Source organism: Podarcis vaucheri (genome assembly GCF_965113315.1).
Source record: "Podarcis vaucheri genome assembly, chromosome: 2".
Taxonomy (NCBI): domain Eukaryota; kingdom Metazoa; phylum Chordata; class Lepidosauria; order Squamata; family Lacertidae; genus Podarcis; species Podarcis vaucheri.
In genome coordinates this window covers 131282664-131301753 of record NC_138760.1, presented here as the reverse complement: position 1 = coordinate 131301753, position 19090 = coordinate 131282664, and the positions used below count along the sequence as shown (strand labels likewise).

General features: G+C 47.8%; 2 protein-coding genes across 3 annotated transcripts in view; one reads left to right on the top strand and one right to left on the bottom strand.

Annotated features, from left to right (window-relative positions):
* Window positions 1–18877, top strand: part of LOC309527321 (E3 SUMO-protein ligase ZBED1-like) — a 57159-nt gene extending 38282 nt beyond the window's left edge. Inside the window, exons 2-3 of the mRNA XM_082214064.1 lie at window positions 14790–14850; window positions 16690–18877. Coding sequence (XP_082070190.1) covers window positions 16706–18658 — 1953 coding nt within the window. The 5' untranslated portion in view covers window positions 14790–14850; window positions 16690–16705 and the 3' untranslated portion in view covers window positions 18659–18877. The remainder of the gene's footprint in view (window positions 1–14789; window positions 14851–16689) is intronic.
* LOC309527386 (zinc finger and SCAN domain-containing protein 23-like) lies at window positions 51–8704 on the bottom strand. Of its 2 annotated transcripts, none has more exons than XM_082214208.1 (6): window positions 8589–8704; window positions 5970–6514; window positions 4078–4204; window positions 2808–2911; window positions 2467–2593; window positions 51–921 (listed from the first exon to the last, which is right to left on the bottom strand). In XM_082214208.1, the coding sequence occupies exons 2-6, from the start codon at window positions 6339–6341 to the stop codon at window positions 206–208; spliced, it is 1446 nt and encodes a 481-aa protein (XP_082070334.1). In that variant the 5' UTR covers window positions 6342–6514; window positions 8589–8704; the 3' UTR covers window positions 51–205. The 2 variants fall into 2 exon arrangements, with proteins under 2 accessions (XP_082070334.1, XP_082070333.1); XM_082214207.1 differs by having other exon boundaries at window positions 51–933; window positions 8589–8702.
* Window positions 18878–19090: the final 213 nt, after the last annotated feature.

The following is a 19090-nucleotide window of genomic DNA, read 5'->3' as shown; positions in this document are numbered from 1 at the left end:
GGGGAGGGCGGGGTATAAATAACATTTATTTTTATTTTTATTATTATTAGATGATGATTTCTGGGGTCCCTTCCAACTCTAAACTTCTGTTTATTTAATTAGTTCACCTGTAGTTCTCTGGCAGGTTCAACGACATCAATTATAGGGAGCCATGTGCTTTTCTCCCAAAATGAAGAAAGGGGTTGGGTTCAGGACTCGCAGGATCCTACCCCGTGTTGATGATCTGGTGCCGTTTAAGCTGGATGCTCTGATAGATGGGATCCTGACCCGTGTGGACGATCTGGTGCCTCTTCAGCTGGATGCTCTGATTGAAGCACACCCCGCACTGGGAGCACTTGTACGGCTTCTCTCCCGTGTGGATTCTCTGATGTTTGATAAGGTTGGAGCACTGGCTGAAGCTCCTCCCGCACTCGGAGCAGCCGAAGGGCTTCTCCCCAGTGTGGATCCTCAAGTGCACTTTGAGGCTCCTGGTGTGGCTGAAGCTCTTGGGGCACACCGAGCACTTGTAGGGCTTCTGGCCCGTGTGGATTATCTGATGTGAGTTGAGGCTCCTGCCGTGGCTGAAGGTCTTCCCACACTGCAGGCACTTGTAGGGTTTCTCCCCCGTGTGGATCTTCTGGTGGGAGCTGAGGTAGGAGCTGTGGCTGAACTGCTTCCCGCACTCGGCACACCGGTAGGTTTCCTCCACCATGTGGGTCCTCTGGTGTTTGAGGAGGTGGACCTGGTGGTTGAAGCTCTTCCCGCACTCGGAGCATTTCAAGGGCTTCTCTCTGCCGTGGACGTACCGGCGCTTCCCTGCAGGATGTTCCTCCACGATCGGAATCTCATCCGCATCGCCCCCTTCGAACACAAAGGCTTTGGTCCCCCACTTCTGCGTCTCCTCAGCTGCCCTTCTCTGCCCTTCGCCCTGCTGGCGATCCTCTTGCCCGTTACCTGAGGGAACCAAAACCAGAAATTCAATTAGGGAAGAGAGCTGATGCTCAACACTGTTTAGATCAACAGAGCAGAAAATATTTAATGGGGAGGCAAACTCTTCCAAATAAAGGGAGGAGGTCATAGAATTGTGGAGTTCTATGAGCAAGACGGTTTGAGCATATTACACCGATCCTGGTCTGACTGTACTGGCTACTGATTAGTTTCCTGGACCAATTCAAAGTGCTGGTTTTGACCTATAAATCCATAAATCGCAAGGACCGCCTCTTCCCATATGAACATACCCGGACCCTGAGATCATCTTCTGAGGCCCTTCTTCATGTGCCTCCTCCTCAAGAGGCCTGGAGGGTCGCAACATGAGAACGGGGCCTTCTCTGCAGTGGCTCCCCATCTGTGGAATGCGCTCCCCAGGGAAGTTCACCCGGCGTCTTCATTACACACCTTTAGGCACCAGGCAAAAACGTTCCTTTTTAACCAGGCCTTTGGTTGATCTGTTTCACATCCAACACCCTTTTAGAATGTGGCTTGGGGGCAGGGCGGGTTATTGGGTTATTGTTTTCGGTTTGTTTTTATATGTTGTGGTCTTGTTTGTGAACCGCCCTGAGACCTCCGGGTATAGGGAGGTTGTCAGCAAAGCTCAGGTGCTGACAGGAGAAGAAGAAGCAGGCATAGAGAGAGAACAGTTAGCAACGGAAGGAAGAGAGCAGCTGTAATCTGAGCTCTGAACAAAGGGGAGACGAAAGACAGGGCCAGAGTGACAGGCGTTGTGTGAGAGCTCCAATAGTGAGTCAGATGTTGGAATGCAGGAATAACAGCGGTGTATAAATCGAATTGAATTCTGGTGCTGGAGGAGACTCTTGAGAGTCCCATGGACTGCAAGAAGTTCAAACGTATCCATTCTTAAGGAAATCAGCCCTGAGTGCTCACTTGAAGGACAGATCCTGAAGCTGAGGCTCCAATACTTTGGCCACCTCATGAGAAGAGAAGACTCCCTGGAAAAGACCCTGATGTTGGGAAAGATGGAGGGCACAAGGAAAAGGGGACAACAAAGGACGAGATGGTTGGACAGTGTTCTCGAAGCTACAAACATGAGTCTGACCAAACTGCGGGAGGCAGTGGAAGACAGGAGTCGAAGACATTATTGAAGCAGGGCTTCCTTTTGCAGAAGCCGTGCTGATTCATCTGCAAGACTTGTCCTTCAATGTGCCTGATGGAAATTATTTTTCCTCCATTCCTCAAAGTCCATCCCTAAGACTGAAAAGCTTAGTCCTGAAAGCAGCAGGACCCATCTCACAAACGGAGTGAGATTTTCCAATCTCAGCGAGAGACTTTGAGAATCTGGGGGCAAATAATGTTATATTGTGCTTGCAGAAGGGCCAGTCTTGCTGATGAATCAACGCGGCTTCTGCAGAAGTAATTCCTGCCCCGCTATTGACATCTACGAACAGCAAATATATCGGAACATAAATGGGGGCTTGAAAGTTGGTCAGTGAATGAACTGGATCAGTGAACAAGGCAAAGAAGGAGCCTCACCCAGAAAGACCAGATCCCCAGTGTTCTCCTCCGCAGATCCCCTGTGCAGAGACGCCTGGCCTGATTCTGGAAGAGTCCTCTTCTCCTCCATGAAGTGAACAGACATCTTCTCAAAGGGTGCCAGACCCTGATTTAAAAAGAGAGAAAGGAAGAAATTCAGAAGAAAATGCAATTGCCTACAAACAGATAGCAAAGGTGGAGGCCAGCTGAATTTTCTCCTGCAGGATCTGTGCTTTCAAAGAAAGACAATGCTATTTCCTCCAGGCCCAGAGGGGTGTGAGGAGACTAGGGTGAGAGGGTGTCCTCGCCCCCTCCCCCCCCAAATCCCGCCCCATACCTACCTGTCCTGGTAACACAGGAGCCACTTCCAGCTGGCTGCAAAGAGAAGGCGTCAGAGAAGGAACCCCCAGCGCCGACTCCCCATCTCTGAGGACTGTTGCACTTTCTACGAGGAAGACGTTAAAACGTTAGAGCCTAAGGATGGCGTCCTGTTCTCACAGCAAGCGCCCCTGCCTGGAACCTGGGAGAGACACTGCCAGACCGTGCAAACACTACTGAACTAGATGGACCAAGTCGGGATAAGACAGCTTCCGTTTTTTTCTATTTGGGAAGGCTCAGTGAGAGAGCATCTGTTTGCATGTGGGAGGCCCAAGGTCTGATCCAAGTTCCCTAAAAGCACCAAGAGCAGCTGCCAGTCAGAGTAGACAGTTCTGACCAGGGGGAACTCGGTAGGAGGCAGCTTTGCGCGTTCAACAGAACCGCCTCACCTCCTACAAAAGTCAAGGGGAGCATTTTCGCACCTGAAGGAGCGTCTCCACCCCCTTCGTTCTACCCAGACACTGAGGTCCAGCGCCGAGGGCCTTCTGGCGGTTCCCTCATTGCGAGAAGCAAAGCTACAGGGAACCAGGCAGAGGGCCTTCTCGGTAGTGGCGCCCGCCCTGTGGAACGCCCTCCCACCAGATGTCAAAGCGATAAACAACTACCTGACATTCAGAAGACATCTTAAGGCAGCCCTGTTCAGGGAAGTTTTTAATGTGTGACATTTTAGTGTATTTTTGGTCTCTGTGGAAGCTGCCCAGAGTGGCTGGGGAAACCCAGCCAGATGGGCGGGGTACAAATAATAAATTATTATTATTATTATTATTAAAGGTAAAGGTACCCATGCCCGTATGGGCCAGTCTTGCCAGACTCTACGGTTGTGCGCTCATCTCACTCTATAGGCCAGGAGCCAGCGCTGTCCGAAGACACTTCCGGGTCACGTGGCCAGCGTGACAAAGCTGCATCTGGCGAGCCAGCGCAGCACACGGAACGCCGTTTACCTTCCCGCTGGTAAGCAGTCCCTATTTATCTACTTGCACCCGGGGGTGCTTTCGAACTGCTAGGTGGGCAGGCGCTGGGACTGAACGACCGGAGCGCACCCCGCTGTGGGGATTTGAACCGCCAACCATACGATCGGCAAGTCCTAGGCGCTGAGGTTTTACCCACAGCGCCACCCGCGTCCCTATTATTATTATTATTATTATTATTATTATTATTATTATTATTATTATTTTGTACTAGTTCATGTGAGTCAGGAACAACCATGGGGGGGTCCTCCATGGGGGTCCTTACCCAGGGAGGGGGGCCCTCCGTCCCCCTCCTGCTTGATCCACCTGAAGAGCAGCCTCTGCGTAGCCTCCGGCGGATACTCCTTGGCCCCTGGGAAATCTGTGGCCCCTTTGGCTATCAAGCCCTGCAGCTGAAAAGGGCAACGAGCCCGGGGAGAAAGAAGGGAGGGGAGAGAGATTTGGAAAGGGGGAAAAATATTGATCATAGCAGGTTACAAGAATTGCATGTCAAACCGTTACGAAAATGCTGAAATCAGCTAACTAGCAGTGAAGTCCATATTCTTAGCTTGCCTTCCTAGGCCTGGCGGAATAGAGGATTTCCAGGCAAACGTTTTAAGAGTTGAAGCGGGAACTCATCCGGCGACACTAAAGGCTCGTGTTTTTGTTGTTTTCAAATGAGCCTCGCCAACTGGAGGGATGACCAGCGATGCTGCTGCAGATGATGTCAGTGATGCAGCTGAGATATAAGGGTTCAGAAGGTGATCTCTGAGGTTCCCTCGGACCTAAGTTTGGGCTTTGTAAATTAACACAGGGAACTTGAACCTGCCTTGGTAGTAGATGGGCAGCCAATACTCACAGAATGGTGGCGTTGGAAGGGACCTTGAGGGCCGTGTAGTCTCCCCTGCAGTGCAGGAATCTCAACAAATGGTTCCCCATCCAATTTGAAACCATCCCGGACCCTGCTTAGCTTTGCAAATGTGCTAGCAGATTTCTTGCGGCGCCACTGAGGATTTTATTATTATTAAAAGGAATGACACGCTGTCTTTCAAATATACAGACTGTTAAGTATAACATTCAGGCAGGGTGAGGAGAAAATACTTGTTCTTTATTATCAATTGCAATTCATATTTATTATTATTACAGTGGTACCTCGGGTTAAGTACTTAATTCGTTCCGGAGGTCCGTTCTTAACCTGAACTGTTCTTAACCTGAAGCTCCACTTTAGCTAATGGGGCCTCCTGCTGCCACCACACCACCGGAGCACGATTTCTGTTCTCATCCTGAAGCAAAGTTCTTAACCCGAGGTACTATTTTTGGGTTAGCGGAGTCTGTAACCTGAAGCGTATGTAACCCGAGGTACCACTTTATATGAAAACCACCCTGAGATCTTTTGATGGGGCCTCCCTCTGCTGCTGCACCGCTGGAGCACGGTTTCTGTTCTCATCCTGAAGCAAAGTTCTTAACCTGAAGCACTATTTCTGGGTTAGCGGAGTCTGTAACCTGAAGCATCTGTAACCTGAAGCGTCTGTAACCCGAGGCACCACTTTATATGAAAACCACCCTGAGATCTTTTGATGAAGGGTGGTATAAATTATAAATACTTTTTTTTGAATATACTTTTCAAATTTATACATTTCATTAGTTTTACAATCCATTTAACATTTCGAAAAATTGACTTCCTTCCCCCCTCTTTCCATGGTTCCTTAAATTTATTTTTTAATATCATCTGCATATCCAAATTCATTTAACTTGTTCATTTAATTATCTACTGTAAACATATACTTTTAGATAACTGCAAGTTATTGCAATAATCCTGCTAATGTTTTTATCTGTTTACAATTTATCTGTAAATAATAGACCATTTCCACTCCTTAATTAAAAAGTTTGTTATCTTGCTTTCTTATTCTTCCGGCAAAGTTTAGCCATTTCTGCTATTTCTGCCATAAGTTTCTGTATCCATTCTTCCTTTACTGGGACTTCTGCTTCTTTCCATTTGGGGGCAAGTAACATTCTTGCTGCTGTAGTTGCATGCATAAATAAATTTCTGTACAATTTAGGTAGTTCTGTACCTATAATTATCAAAAGAAAAACTTCTTGTTTTTTTAAAGAAAAGTTATTTTGAACATCCTTTTCAATTCATTATATATCATTTCCCCTTCCAGCCACAAGCCTCACCTGCTTGTCTTCCTGCTTTCTGTCCTCTGCTTGGCTCAGGATGAAACCTTCTGCCAGGGCCACCGCCTGGGAACTGGTCTCCGCTCCGCACTCCCTGACCCAGCTCTCCATCTCCGGGGGGAGGACAGCCAGGAACTGCTCCAGAATCACTAGGTCCAGCATCTGGGCTCTTGTGTTCCTTTCCGGCTTCAACCACTGATAGCACAGTGAGCGGAGCTGGCCGCAGATCTCTCTTGGACCCTCAGCTTCCTGGTAGCACAACTCCCGGAAGCACTTCTGTGGCAAGTCCCCCCAGATGGCCCCACTGCTCCCAATCTGGACGATGTGGGGACCTTCTCCCGCCTCAGGCCCGGCTGAGTCTTGCTCCTCCATCCTTGAGCTCTACAACAGCTTGGCCTCCAGCACAGAGCCTCCACCACCGCCTTCTTTCTGGAGGGTAGGAGCGTGTGACTTTGGGACAGGGTGAGGAGGAGATTAGGATCTTGCAAAGGTCCCCCCCCCCCGGCAAAACTGGAAGATGCAGAGGAGGAAACTGGGTCCGCAGTCTGCAAGGAAAAGCAGGTGAGATTTAGGGAACAGGACACCAGGGGGAAGCTGAGAAGTAGGGACTTCCTTCTCCTAGGACAGGGGTCTGCAACCCGTGGCTCCGGAGCCGCATGTGGCTCTTTTACATCTTTGCTGCGGCTCCGGGGCGGATACTAGCGAGGGGAGGAGGCGCATTGTGCGCCCCGACACTCCCCACTGTGGCGGGCGCTGTACTGGCTGTAACGTCGCATGGGGCGGTGCGTGCGTTAGTCACGCACCGTCCCGACGTCACCTTCCCGCCCACTGTCAGATCGTGGCTCCGGAGATATATTTGTTTTAAATGTCGCAATGGTTTTGCGGCTCCCAGTTGTTGTTTTTTCTTTGGAAACGGGTCCAAGTGGCTCTTTTTGTCTTAAAGGTTGCAGACCCCTGTCCTAGGAGGCAGAGACCCAAATCTGCACCAAGACAAGGGGATGGAGGATCTCTAGCTAGGGATCAACCCAAGCTCCTTCTGCCCCCTGACCAGAAAAGTCATGTCTGTTCCACCCTCCCCCACAAAAAAAGCCCACTCTGAGATTCCTTTTCCTCTCGCTCTCCAATCTTGAAAGGGCAAACTCCTATTGCGCAAAGGTGGGCTACGGAACGTCTAACAAAATTTTGCTTTAGAAAAGGAATAATTGTGGTGGTTCCCTCATAAGTGAGGTTCATAGACCGCAGAATTACAAAGTTGGAAGGGACCAAGTCCAACTCTCTGCAATGCAGGAATATTTTGGCCAAGGTGGGGCTGGAACCCACAACCCTGAGAGCCTTGTGCACTACCAACTGAGCTATCCCAGGACTCAGATAAAATTCAGCCGGAAGGATTGCACACAGTGAGTCGTAGAGACGCAGGTGGTGCTGTGGTCTAAATCAACCAGATCGGCGGCCCCAGCTCCTGCCAACCCAGCAGTTCGAAAGCACGCCAGTGCAAGTACCTTTTCACACGGTTAATCAGGAGTGAATGTTTCGTTTGAATATATTACCTCAAGTTATTTGGATGCTTCCAAATGCACTGAACAAGTGGTATAATAATAATAATAATAATAATAATAATAATAATAATAATAATAATTCCCCAGCCACTCCAGGTGGCTTCCAGCAAAATATAAAAACATGACATCAAACATTAAAAACTTCCTGATCCTGGTTCTTTGAGAGAAGCTGAAAATTTAGGATATCAACTTATTATTTTATATGAACTCAACTTATTCTGTATCAACTCAACGACGGGGAACTAGGCAGAGGGCCTGCCCTGTAGAACGCCCTCCCGTCAGATGTCAAGGAAATAAAAATCTTACTTTTAGAACACATATTCTGTTGGGAGCCACCCAGAATGGCTGGGGCAACCCACTCTAATGGGTGGCATATTAATAATAATAATAATAATAATAATAATAATAATAATAATAATAATAATAATAAATTTATACCCTGCCCTCCCCAGCCAGAACTGGGCTCAGGGCGGCTAACACCAGTAAAATTACAATAAAAACATAATGGGGGGGGGGAGAGAGAGAGAAAACCAATTTAAAATACAGGTGATATAATCATTACTATTATTAAATTATTATGGAGGCCACCTGAGGGGAGAGATGCTCTTGGGGTCCAATTCTTCTTTGCAGGCTTGGCCACCGTAAGGACACAGTGCTGAGATTCCTGTCTTGAAGAGGGGGGCGGGGGTTGGACTAGATAACTCTCAGGGTCCCTTTTCCAACTCTACGATTCTGTGATTCTAACACTGGATGCTGGACTAGATAGGCCGTTGGCCGAATGAAACTACAGGGCTCTTCACGTGATCTGTGTGTGCATGCAGACACACGTGTGTGAGTGAAAGAGAGAGAGAGAGAGAGAGAGCGCACCTTTAGGGAGAAACCCGTGTCTCTTCTATGCAACGAGGATGAATCAGCTGCAAACCCCCCCCCCACCTGACTCGCAGCTTCCCTGCCTGCTCTCTCTCCAACCCCACCCTCAATTCCACGGGTATTGCATTGCATTGAACACACACAAACACACACACCCGGGAGCTTGCTGCACCCCAAGGCGCTTTGCACTCACCCGACTCCTTGCAGGGCAAAGGAGGCGCGCGATGGCAGAGGGGGCGGGCCAGCTGTTCCGCTTAAGCCACGCCCCCTTTCCCAAGGGAAGAGGTTGGGCGGAGTGGGGGGGGTCAGTATCCAGCATCCCCTTCTCTCTCTCTTTTTCTCTCTAGCAGCTTGCACTCTCTGGCTTTAACTCTTAAGGCAACTTCGCGCGTGGGGGGGGGGGAGGGAGGGAGGGGAAGGGATGGAAACTCCCCCCCCCCCCAGCCCCGCCAGGTTTGCAGAAAGCTTCTCTCTCCTTTTGCAAGGCTAGTCTGCGGCAGCGCCCCTGTCCGCCTAGAAAAGGAAACAAAATGCAAAGCCTGCGCTGCTCTTCCTTTCATGTACGCGGGTGCATGCAAAAGCGGGGAGGGGGGGGAGAAGGGGGCGGTCAGGATAGGAACTGCAGCAGCGGGCTCGGCAGAGGCTTTTCAAGTGGCGAGCGGTTCCCCTGGCCAAGACACGTCTGTTGGGAGAGTCTGAAAGGTAGTAAAGCAAAGACCATCTGCCCCTGTGGGGAAGGGGCACTCACTGAGTGCAAATGATAGCCATGTTCAAATATATAAAAGGATATCATATAGAGAAGGGAGAAAGGTTGTTTTCTGCTGCTCCAGAGAAGCGGACATGGAGCAATGGATCCAAACTACAAGAAAGAAGCTTCCACCTAAACATTAGGAAGAACTTCCTGACAGTAAGAGCTGTTCGACAGTGGAATTTGCTGCCAAGGAGTGTGGTGGAGTCTCCTACTTTGGAGGTCTTTAAGCAGAGGCTTGACAACCATATGTCAGGAGTGCTCTGATGGTGTTTCCTGCTTGGCAGGGGGTTGGACTCGATGGCCCTTGTGGTCTCTTCCAACTCTAGGATTCTATGAAATAACATTTGCTTTATAGGGGGGTTGGGCTAGATGACCCTCCCATATCTACAATTCCGCATAGTAATCCCGGGCTGCAGGGTTGGCCGTCTTACAAAACGCACTGATCCCAAGTCCTTTAAAACAGATCCTTTCCTTCAAAGTGAAATAAAAAAATTAAGGTCATATATATATATATATATATATATATATATATGCTTTCGTAGATTTTCACGGGTACAGGAATGCAGGTTTTGGTGTCTTCGGGTGTCTTCCCGTGTAAGAGTCGGGGTGTCTGTGCGACGTTTCGACGAGGTCTCACTCGTCATCTTCAGGCTGGTGCTTTCGGCTTCTTGTTACTGGAACAGAGCAGAATCTGGTGTTTGAGTTCCTATAAATACTGTTGAGGGGTGTGGTGTATAGCCTCCAACGTTCTGGGCAGAGAGGAAGTTCCTAGATTAGTGTGCCTCTTCTTCTTTTGTTCCTTAATTACTTGAGGGATATCTTGAGTGATTTCATGAGTGATATTCTGAATACCACTGGGTGGGTCATTAAGTGTAGATTAGTTGCTAAAGCTTTTGTGTCTTGACCTCTTGAGCTTGTGAAGAGTTTTTCTGAGAAGATGGCTGTGCTGCATTTAGTTGTGCTCTGGCTTGGCTTCGTGTATAGGGGCGAGCTGTGGTTTTGTGCCTTGTGCCAGCCAGATCTGTGTAGGGATTGCAGGGGGGTGCAGCATCCGGAGGTGCCACTATAGTTTGGCTACTGGATGGAGTCTGTAATATGTCTGTGGAGAGGGTCTGGGTTTGGGTCTGGTGTGGTTGATTGGTGACGGCGTTCTGTGTGCCTCTGGTTCTGGTGTCGGTTTTTGTGGGGAGGGCTAATTTCCAGATGTCTGGCAGGCGGGACGTGTCGTCACGCTTGTTCATGTTGTGAGGGTGTTTCTCTATCTCGATGGCTTCCATGATTATTCTCTTGTGGTGATGTTCCATGTTAAAGAGCAATTTGGAATCTGCAAAATTAATTTCGTGTCCTGTTTCTTTCATGTGTTGGAAAAGAGAGGAAGTTTTTTCTTCTTTTTTGACGGCATTCTTGTGTTCTGCGATACGTGCATTTATTCGTCTGTTTGTTTGTCCAATGTACGTGGCTGGGCAGACTTTGCAGGGTATTTCATAGACCCCTTGGTTTTCCAGCTGGATTTTGTCTTTTGGGTTTCTGAGGATATTGGCTATTTTTTGGTTGGTGCAGAAGGCTGTTTTGATATTGTGTTTATGGAGGATTTTGCTGATTTTGTCTGTAGTGCCCTTGATATAAGGAAGGAGGGCCATGCCATTGTTTTCTTCTGTGTCTTGGTTTTTGGGGGGTGTTTCTTTTTGGATTAGAAGTAGGATTAGAAGTAGCACCTTAAAGACCAACTAAGTTAGTTCTTGGTATGAGCTTTCGTGTGCATGCACACTTCTTCAGAACATGCATGCACACGAAAGCTTATACCAAGAACTAACTTAGTTGGTCTTTAAGGTGCTACAGGAAGGAATTTTTTTATAAAAATAATGAAATGCTTTCAATATGTATATTATATATAAATGCTGAAACATTTCTATAGCACCTCCATCCATATTTTTGGAATGGTGTATGGAATCATTGACCATGCAAGGGAAATAACACCGAAAACTGAAAACATGGGAGATGGAAAAGGGTTTTGGCTACTTTGTGAAAGGAATTCCAGAAACAAAGAGCCGTTTTGGAGGAGGATTTTTCATTCCGTCCTTCCTCTGCAGTGGGAAAATTCCTGCCTTTCCCCCCTCCTCTATTTCCAGGTTGACCAATGGCCTGACTTGGCTTGTCTGGGGCTCATAGAGGGGGAGGAGTTCGGCTTCCAGGAAGGGAGGGAGAGGTGGGCGAAGTGGACCCCACTTTTCAAGGATCCCTCTCTCAGATGACTTGAAGGAGACCCCCTCCCCAGAGTCTCTCCTGCGCCCAGAGCCCCCCCCCCCCGGCACAGCTCACCCCTCGCTCTCTGACTTCTCGCATCTTGAAGAAGTCACATAATATTCTGAGAGATCCCACCCACCCTGCTCACAACTTCTTTGAACTATTGCCTTCGGGCAGAAGATATAGGACAATGAAAACACGAACCACACGCCTTCTGAATAGTTTCTATCCAAGAGCTCTGATTGCACTAAATAATGATCTCAGGGCCAGTTGCAAGGTTTAGTAAGCAGGGAGTAGAAGGAATAAGATAGGTTTTAGGTTATGTTATGCCTTTAATAGGTCATGCTATATTCTGGATTATGTTATGTTTTATAGATTATGTCTAAATAGGATGAGAGTTCGGAGATACGTGCAAATGTATATGTGAACCCGGTCTTTGGGTGGGTGTTTGATTTTCGTTGTTGTGTATACTGTGTATATACGGACAATGACAATAAATTTATCTAATCTAATCTAATCTCCGTGCCGCATTTCTCCCGAGCGCACCAACCTCTCCATCTGGAGGGACCACCCTAGACGAGCGGAGAAGGGAGGACAGATGGGGGGGACGGACAAAGGGAGTGTCCCTTTCCAGGCCTTTCAAGGCATCCAGTCCTCTCTCGCTTCCTTTAACCCCTTCGTGGACTCCTTCTCTCATGTCTCTTCAGCCAAAAGGCCAGCTGCAACACGGGCGCACTTCGCCGCACTTGCACAGCCAGGAGGGATCCCTGCCATGGGAGGGGGTTGGGGAACTGGAACTGGCAGAGGGACATCCTAAGAGCCAACTCCTAGGGGCCCAGGGGGTCTTCACACACCCCCAATAAAATAAATAAAAAAATTCCTTCCAGTAGCACCTTAAAGACCAACTAAGTTAGTTCTTGGTATGAGCTTTCGTGTGCATGCACACTTCTTCAGATACACTGAAACAGAAGTTGCCAGACCCTTCTATGTAGTGAGAAGGTGGGGAGGGGTATTACTCAGAAGGGTGGTGGGAATGGGTGATTGGCAGATAGCTGAGATGAGCCTGTTGACGACTCTTAACGACTGTAACAGGTCTTACAGGAAAAGGCACGGGGTGAGAAGGTGAGAAATGGCTTAGTATAAAATAAAATATTTTAGGGTGTCCGTCCCCATAAAGTTGATAGACATTGTCATTCAAATGGTGTGATCAGTTATGCAGGGCGGGGCTTACCTGCCCACCACCCCAATATTTTATTCAAGATGGCACCCTTGAGGGGCATCATGTCCCTAAACCTCAGAAGGACGTTCTGACAGTAAGGGCTGTTGGGACAGGGGAAGGGTAGCTGCCTCTCTCATTTTGGGGGGGGGACTGCAGAAATTTATTTCCCACCAAAAGTCAGTTTACAAAGAGAAAAACTCACTCTTGCGTTTATTTACAAACTCCTTCACTAAGACGCCTAAATCCTTTTCACATGGTACTACAGGGATGCCAGGTGTCATCGTCGTCCTCGTAGTCGTCCCCTCCCCAAATCTTATATTGGATTTGCCCCTGTTGAAATTCACATTGTTAGTTTTGGTCCAGTTCTCCAATCTGTTAAGGTCATCCTGAATCCCAATTGTGTCTTCTGCGGCTTTAGCTACTCCTCCTAGTTTGGTGTCCTCTGCAAATTTGATGATAATCTCCTCAATTCCTTTGCCCAAGTAGTTTATTACTTTCCCCCTGCAAAGTTTAGCTCATGCATTGGGCTCTGGCCTATTTCCTGCAGTGCAAAGCAATCATTTAGCTTTTCCTGGATCTCTTTATTATTATTATTAATAATAATAATAATAATAATGACAATGACAACAATAACTGAATTTATATACTGCCCTATACCTGCAGGTCTCAGGGTGGTTTATAGATAAAAATCAAAATATGAAACCACAAAATCCATAATCAAAATAAACCCCACATTTTAAAAGAGCAGAGGATATAGATAACCTCAGTGCTTTTTTCTAAAAAAAAATACGTTTAGGGGTATTCTAATTTTCCTACATGGGGACGTGGGTGGCGCTGTGGGTTAAACCACAGAGCCTAGGACTTGCTGATTAGAAGGTCAGTGGTTTGAATCCCCGCGACGGGGTGAGCTCTCGTTGCTCGGTCCCTGCTCCTGCCAACCTAGCAGTTCAAAAGCATGTCAAAGTGCAAGTAGATAAATAGGTACCGCTTTGGCGGGAAGGTAAACGGCGTTTCCGTGCTCTGTTCTGGTTCGCCAGAAGCAGCTTAGTCATGCTGGCCACATGACCCAGAAGCTGTACGCCGGCTCCCTTGGCCAATACAGCGAGATGAGCACCGCAACCCGAGAGTCGGTCAGGACTGGACCTAATGGTCAGGGGTCCATTTACCTTTACCTAATTTTCCTACTCATATTGAAATACTGCCCCTCAATGAGGCCAAACTTAGATTCACAAAATGTTTAGGGGTATGTCCCCCCCCCCCAGAAGAAAAGGCACTGGATAACCTCAAGGTTGAATCCTGGTCTGAGGGAACCTCCTTGTATCCCCTCCACACACAGAGGGAGCACAATGGATGTCCACAAAACCATTGTCAGCCAGACTTTACGTCTCCCCCGCCCCCTGCGGTGATGGCACCTACACAAAGCCCACAGCCCCCCACCTTGGTCTCAAACCCCTGGCATGTCGGGGCTGGGAAAGGAGGAGGAAGGAGGCTCTGTGCCCCCACTGGTGGGTCCTGACTTTTTTCCTTCACAGGCCCCCTGAGCAGTTTACACAACCTCCCAATACGTGGAATACTCTGCTTTGCACCAGCTGATAAGACTCTGGGGAAAATAATAATAATAATAATAATAATAATAATAATAATTATTATTATTATTATTATTATTATTATTATTTATTTACACCCTGCCCATCTGGCTGAGTTTCCCCAGCCACTCTGGGCGGCTTCCTATCGAATGTTAAAAACAACACAGCATTAAATATTAAAAGCTTCCCTGGGGAAAAGGACGTTGCATCAGTCGTCAACCCAGGAAATCCACGCAGGCTGCCAGGTGATACGGGAGGCTTGGGCGGTGGGCGGAGGGGGACCACGACGACAGAGGTGGTTTTGTGTGTGTCAGGTTTCGGCCTGTGCAATACATATCAACTCATTGTTTAAAACCGATATTTAGAAAAAATCGTGATAACCTTATATATCTATCTCTCTCTATATAAAGACATGGCAAATTATCGTGCATCAAGCCCGGTATTGGAAAAGCTGTATGCTTCCTGCTGGGCAGCCCTCGCTAACTCCGCCTAAGCTCCTCCCTGCGAATCCGAGGCTGAAAGGATGGAGCAACCAAGCGCAGCGTTTCCTCCGCCTCCAGGTCGCCTCGCCCCCAGCAGCTGCTGCAGCTTTAGAGAGAGAGAGAGAGAGAGGCTGGCAAAAGAAAAAAATCGGAATCTCTCTGCAGCAAATCTGGTAGGTTGCTTAAGAAGGCTGGTCAGGGCTGGCTCTTTACAAGTCCTGGCTTCCGGAACCCATTTCTCACCTAAAACCATGAACAAACAAAGCCCCCCCCCCCCTTTGAACCTCTTCCTCTGCCCCCGTCTCTCTGTGTGTTTGTCTCCCTGTCTCTCTCTCTCTCTCTCTCTCTCTTTCCCCTCCCCAGGTTTTGCTTCTGCGAAGGAAGCAGCCCTCGGCCTCACCGGTTCGCTGTGCTGCGTTCACCGTGGGCGCTCACCATCACTGCTGCTAGAATGTTTTTCATAGTTAAAAGGAGAGCACTGCTCTTCCCTCCCCCCATCTGTGTCTCTCCCCTCCCTCCCATTACGCTGCCCATTTTCTCCTCCAGTGCCGCTCCCTGCCCTAGAACTGTTCTCAGTTCTCCCCACAACCATTTTGATTTCTCATGCATTGGTTCCTGCCAACCTAGCAGTTCGAAAGCAGGCAAGTGCGAGCAGATAAATAGGTACCACGGCTGCGGGAAGGTAAATGGTGTTTCCTTGCGCTCTGGCTTCCGTCATGGTGTCCTGTTGCGCCAGAAGCGGTTTAGTCCTGCTGGCCACATGACAACAGAAAGCTGTCTGCGGAGAAATGCCTGCTTCCTCAGCCTGAAAAGCGAGATGAGCACCACAAACCCATAGTCGCCTTTGACTGGACTTGACCGTCCAGGGGTCCTTTACTTTTAACCTTTTACATTTGTTGTGCAGAAATTAATATAATATTAATAACAAATTAATATATTAACATTGATCTATTGCTCTGAAATCGGTAATGGTATAGTTGAAGCATGCTCTACCTCTCTTTTAAATCAGAACCAGTGAAGGCGGTGAAGGTCCTGCGTGAGTGTCTGGAGGCGGTTGGAGGATGCATGGTAGCTAACAGATTGAGGTTGAATCCTGACAAGACAGAAGTATTGTTTTGGGGAAACGGGGGGTGGGCAGGTATGGGGGGGGGGACTCCCTGGTCCTGACTGGGGTATCTGTGCCACTGAAGGACCAAGTGTGCAGCCTGGGAGTCATTTTGGGCTCACACCTCTCCATGGAGGTGCAGGTCCATTCTGTGTCCAGGGCAGCTATCTAGCCGCTCCATCTGCTGCGCAGGCTGAGACCCTCCCTGCCCGTAGACTGTCTTGCCAGAGTGCTGCATGCCCTGGTTATCTCCTTCTTGGACTACTGCAGTGTGCTCTGTGTGGGGCTACCTTTGAAGGTGATTCAGAATCTACAGTTAATCCAGAATGTGGCAGCTGGACTGGAGACTGGGAGTGGCCGCCGAGACCACACAGCACCGGTCCTAAAGGATCTTCACTGGCTCCCAGTATGCTTCTGAGCACATTCACAAGTGTTGGTGCTGACCTTTAAAGCCCTAAACAGCCTCAGTCCAGTATACCTGAAGGAGTGTCTCCACCCCCACCATTCAGCCCAGACACTGAGGTCCAGTGCCGAGGGCCTTCTGCTGGTTCCCTCACTGCGAGAAGCGAAGTTGCAGCGAACCAGGCAGAGGACCTTCTCGGTAGTGGCGCCCGCCCTGTGGAACACCCTCCCATCAGATGTCAAGAATATAAAGAACTACATAACTTTTAGAAGGCACCTGAAGGCAGCCCTGTTTATGGAAGTTTTTGATGTTTGATATTTTATTATGTTTTATATTTGCTGGAAGCAGCCCAAAGTGTCTCGGGAAACCCAGCCTGAAGGGCAGGGTATAAATAATAAAATGATTGATGTTGTTGTTGTTATTATTATGCTATCATTGAGTAAATTTTCATACAATTAAATACATCAAAATTAAGAGTTTTATTGTTGTTCAATGTTTCCCCAGGTTATTTGTCTTCAGTATGCCTCGTCATCACCGTGCTGTAGATGTTCCCAAATACCACCATTTGGTAGAAAAACGAAAAACCAAGAGTGCTGTCTGGATGCATTTTGGATTGCCTGCTGATGAGAGCGGCCGTGTTTTGACTGACAATGGCGCCATTTGCAAAATATGTTTACATTCGGTATCAGCAAAAGGCGGAAACACCTCCAATTTAAGCAGCCACCTCAAGTTTCACCACCCTCTGAAATTTAGGGAGTTGTCCACACCTCTGGCAGTACCTTCCTCATCAAGAGGCATTTCCGTTTCTTCACGTACTGCTGCTAATTCAGACGATCTTCCAGCTGTAACGGCGTCAACAGCTAGAGCTGCTGAGCCGGCAAGAACTGCTAGGGAAAGTTCTAGACGACAGCAAAAAACAGCATTGGATTCCCAGCTGCTCCCTTCTAAGATCTCAAGGTCTTGCACTCAGGCAGTCGCGCAGTTTCTGGCTACGTGTATGCAGCCTTACAACACTGTAGAGCACCCAAAATTTATCCAGATGGTGAACACTCTAAACCCGAGGTATCGGTTGCCTAGTAGGAAATACTTCACAACCACGGGAGTTCCAAAACTGTACAGTGACACCATGGAGAAAATGAAGGGGGAGATACAGCGGCTAAGTGAGAGTGAAGTGGCCATCACTACGGACAGCTGGACGTCAGTGGCAGGCACTCCCTTTGTGGCTGTGACGGTACATTTCATTTCCGACGAGTGGAAGTTGACAAGCGCTTGCTTGGCCTGTAAGCATTTTTTGGAGGACCACACTGCAGATCATCTTTGTGAAATGCTCACAGACACCTTATCGGAGTGGGACATCGATGTGAAGAACATATTTTGCAGCACAACGGACAACGGCTCAAATATTCTGAAAGCGGTCAGGCAGCTTGGTTTTGAGCACATTTCCTGCTTTGCCCAGAATATAAATATGGGGGTTAACCGAGCTTTAAGCCTGACACCGTTGAAAAGGGCAATTGGGAAACTGAAGGGTCTGCAAAATAGCATTTGCTGCAGCTGGAAGATGAGGAGGGACCTCGCCAGAGCTCAAGAGTTACTTCAGATGGACCAAGTCAGTTTGCCAAGCGCTTGCCCCACAAGATGGTGGAGTACGCTTCAGCTGTGCCAAAGGTTTCTCGAAAACCAAGTTCCACTCTGCAAGGTACTTACGGAGCATCCATCTAAAAGACTTTTGATGTTGGAAGGGGGCGACGTCTCAGCCGTGCAGGACTTTGTGTCTGCAACTACTCTGCTGGAGGACATTACCACAACTCTAAGTGGAAGCAATTATGTCGCGGCGTCAACCGTTCTGCCTCTTTATAGGCAAATTAAGAAAAGTCTCCAGCCTGATGAGGGAGACAGTGTGCTGCTGAAGGACATTAAATGTGCAATTTTAGGCGCACTGTCAGAAAAGTACGATAGCGCTCCCACGGCAACCACTTTAGGCCTGGCCTCGTTGTGCGACCCGAGGTTTCGCCTGCGTTTCTTAGAGGCGCCAGAGGCCGTCAGGCAGGAGGCCATCAAGAAGATGACAGACTTGCACGGGAGTCTGCATTCTGCTTCTACGGAGCCAAATACTTGCCCTGCTCCACCCAAAAAGAAAAAGGGGCTGGCGAAAATTTTTGATTTGGACGAAGAAGAGGAGGACCTGGCAGTGGCAGATGGTGAGTCGAAAGCAGAAAAAGAGCTAAAGGAGTATATAGCCATGCCAAGAGTGGACATTGATGGATGCCCTCTGACGTGGTGGAAGGCACACGAGGCTTCCTTCCCAGTGTTGAAGGTGCTGGCAAAGAAGTTTTTGGCTATCCCAGGGACGAGTGTGCCATCTGAAAGTGTGTTCAGCACGGCTGGCAATGTTTTTCAAAGACAAAGGTCATCTCTATTGCCAGAGAATGCTGAAATGCAAATTTTCCTTGCAAAAAACATAGATTTCATGTAGTATTTTTTTTTTGTTCTGTGAAATTTTATCCATCCTTTCTCGTTTGGCCTGGTTTATAAAAGAAATGCACATTTTCCTTGCAAATATATATATATATTGTTTAATATATTTTTTTGTTCTGTGAAATGTTATCCATTCTTTGTAGTTTGGCCTGGTTTGTAAAAGAAACGAAAATTTTCCTAGATAGATAGATAGATAGATTAATATTTTTTCTGTAAAATTTTAATCATTCTTTCTGGTTTGGCCTGGTTTATTTTTAAAAATGCACATTTTTGGCAATAAAAATATTGTTTAACCAACTTTTGTTCTGTTAAAATTTATCCCTTCCCTTCTTTCTATTTTGGCCTAGTTTAGAAAAGAAAATTAACTAACAATCAGATAACTGGTGGGATGTACACATGTTCAATTAAGACTCAATAGTTAATTATATTT

What these genes read in the sequence shown, in the direction of transcription:
- LOC309527386 (XM_082214207.1), bottom strand. Translation starts at nt 6,341, where the DNA reads ATGGAGGAGCAAGACTCAGCCGGGCCTGAGGCGGGAGAAGGTCCCCAC. An exon ending in CGGAGGGCCCCCCTCCCTGG is followed by an intron (nt 2,912 to 4,077) that starts GTAAGGACCCCC and finishes TCTTCCTCGTAG; the next exon opens with AAAGTGCAACAGTCCTCAGA. An exon ending in TGGGGATCTGGTCTTTCTGG is followed by an intron (nt 934 to 2,466) that starts GTGAGGCTCCTT and finishes TGGTTCCCTCAG; the next exon opens with GTAACGGGCAAGAGGATCGC.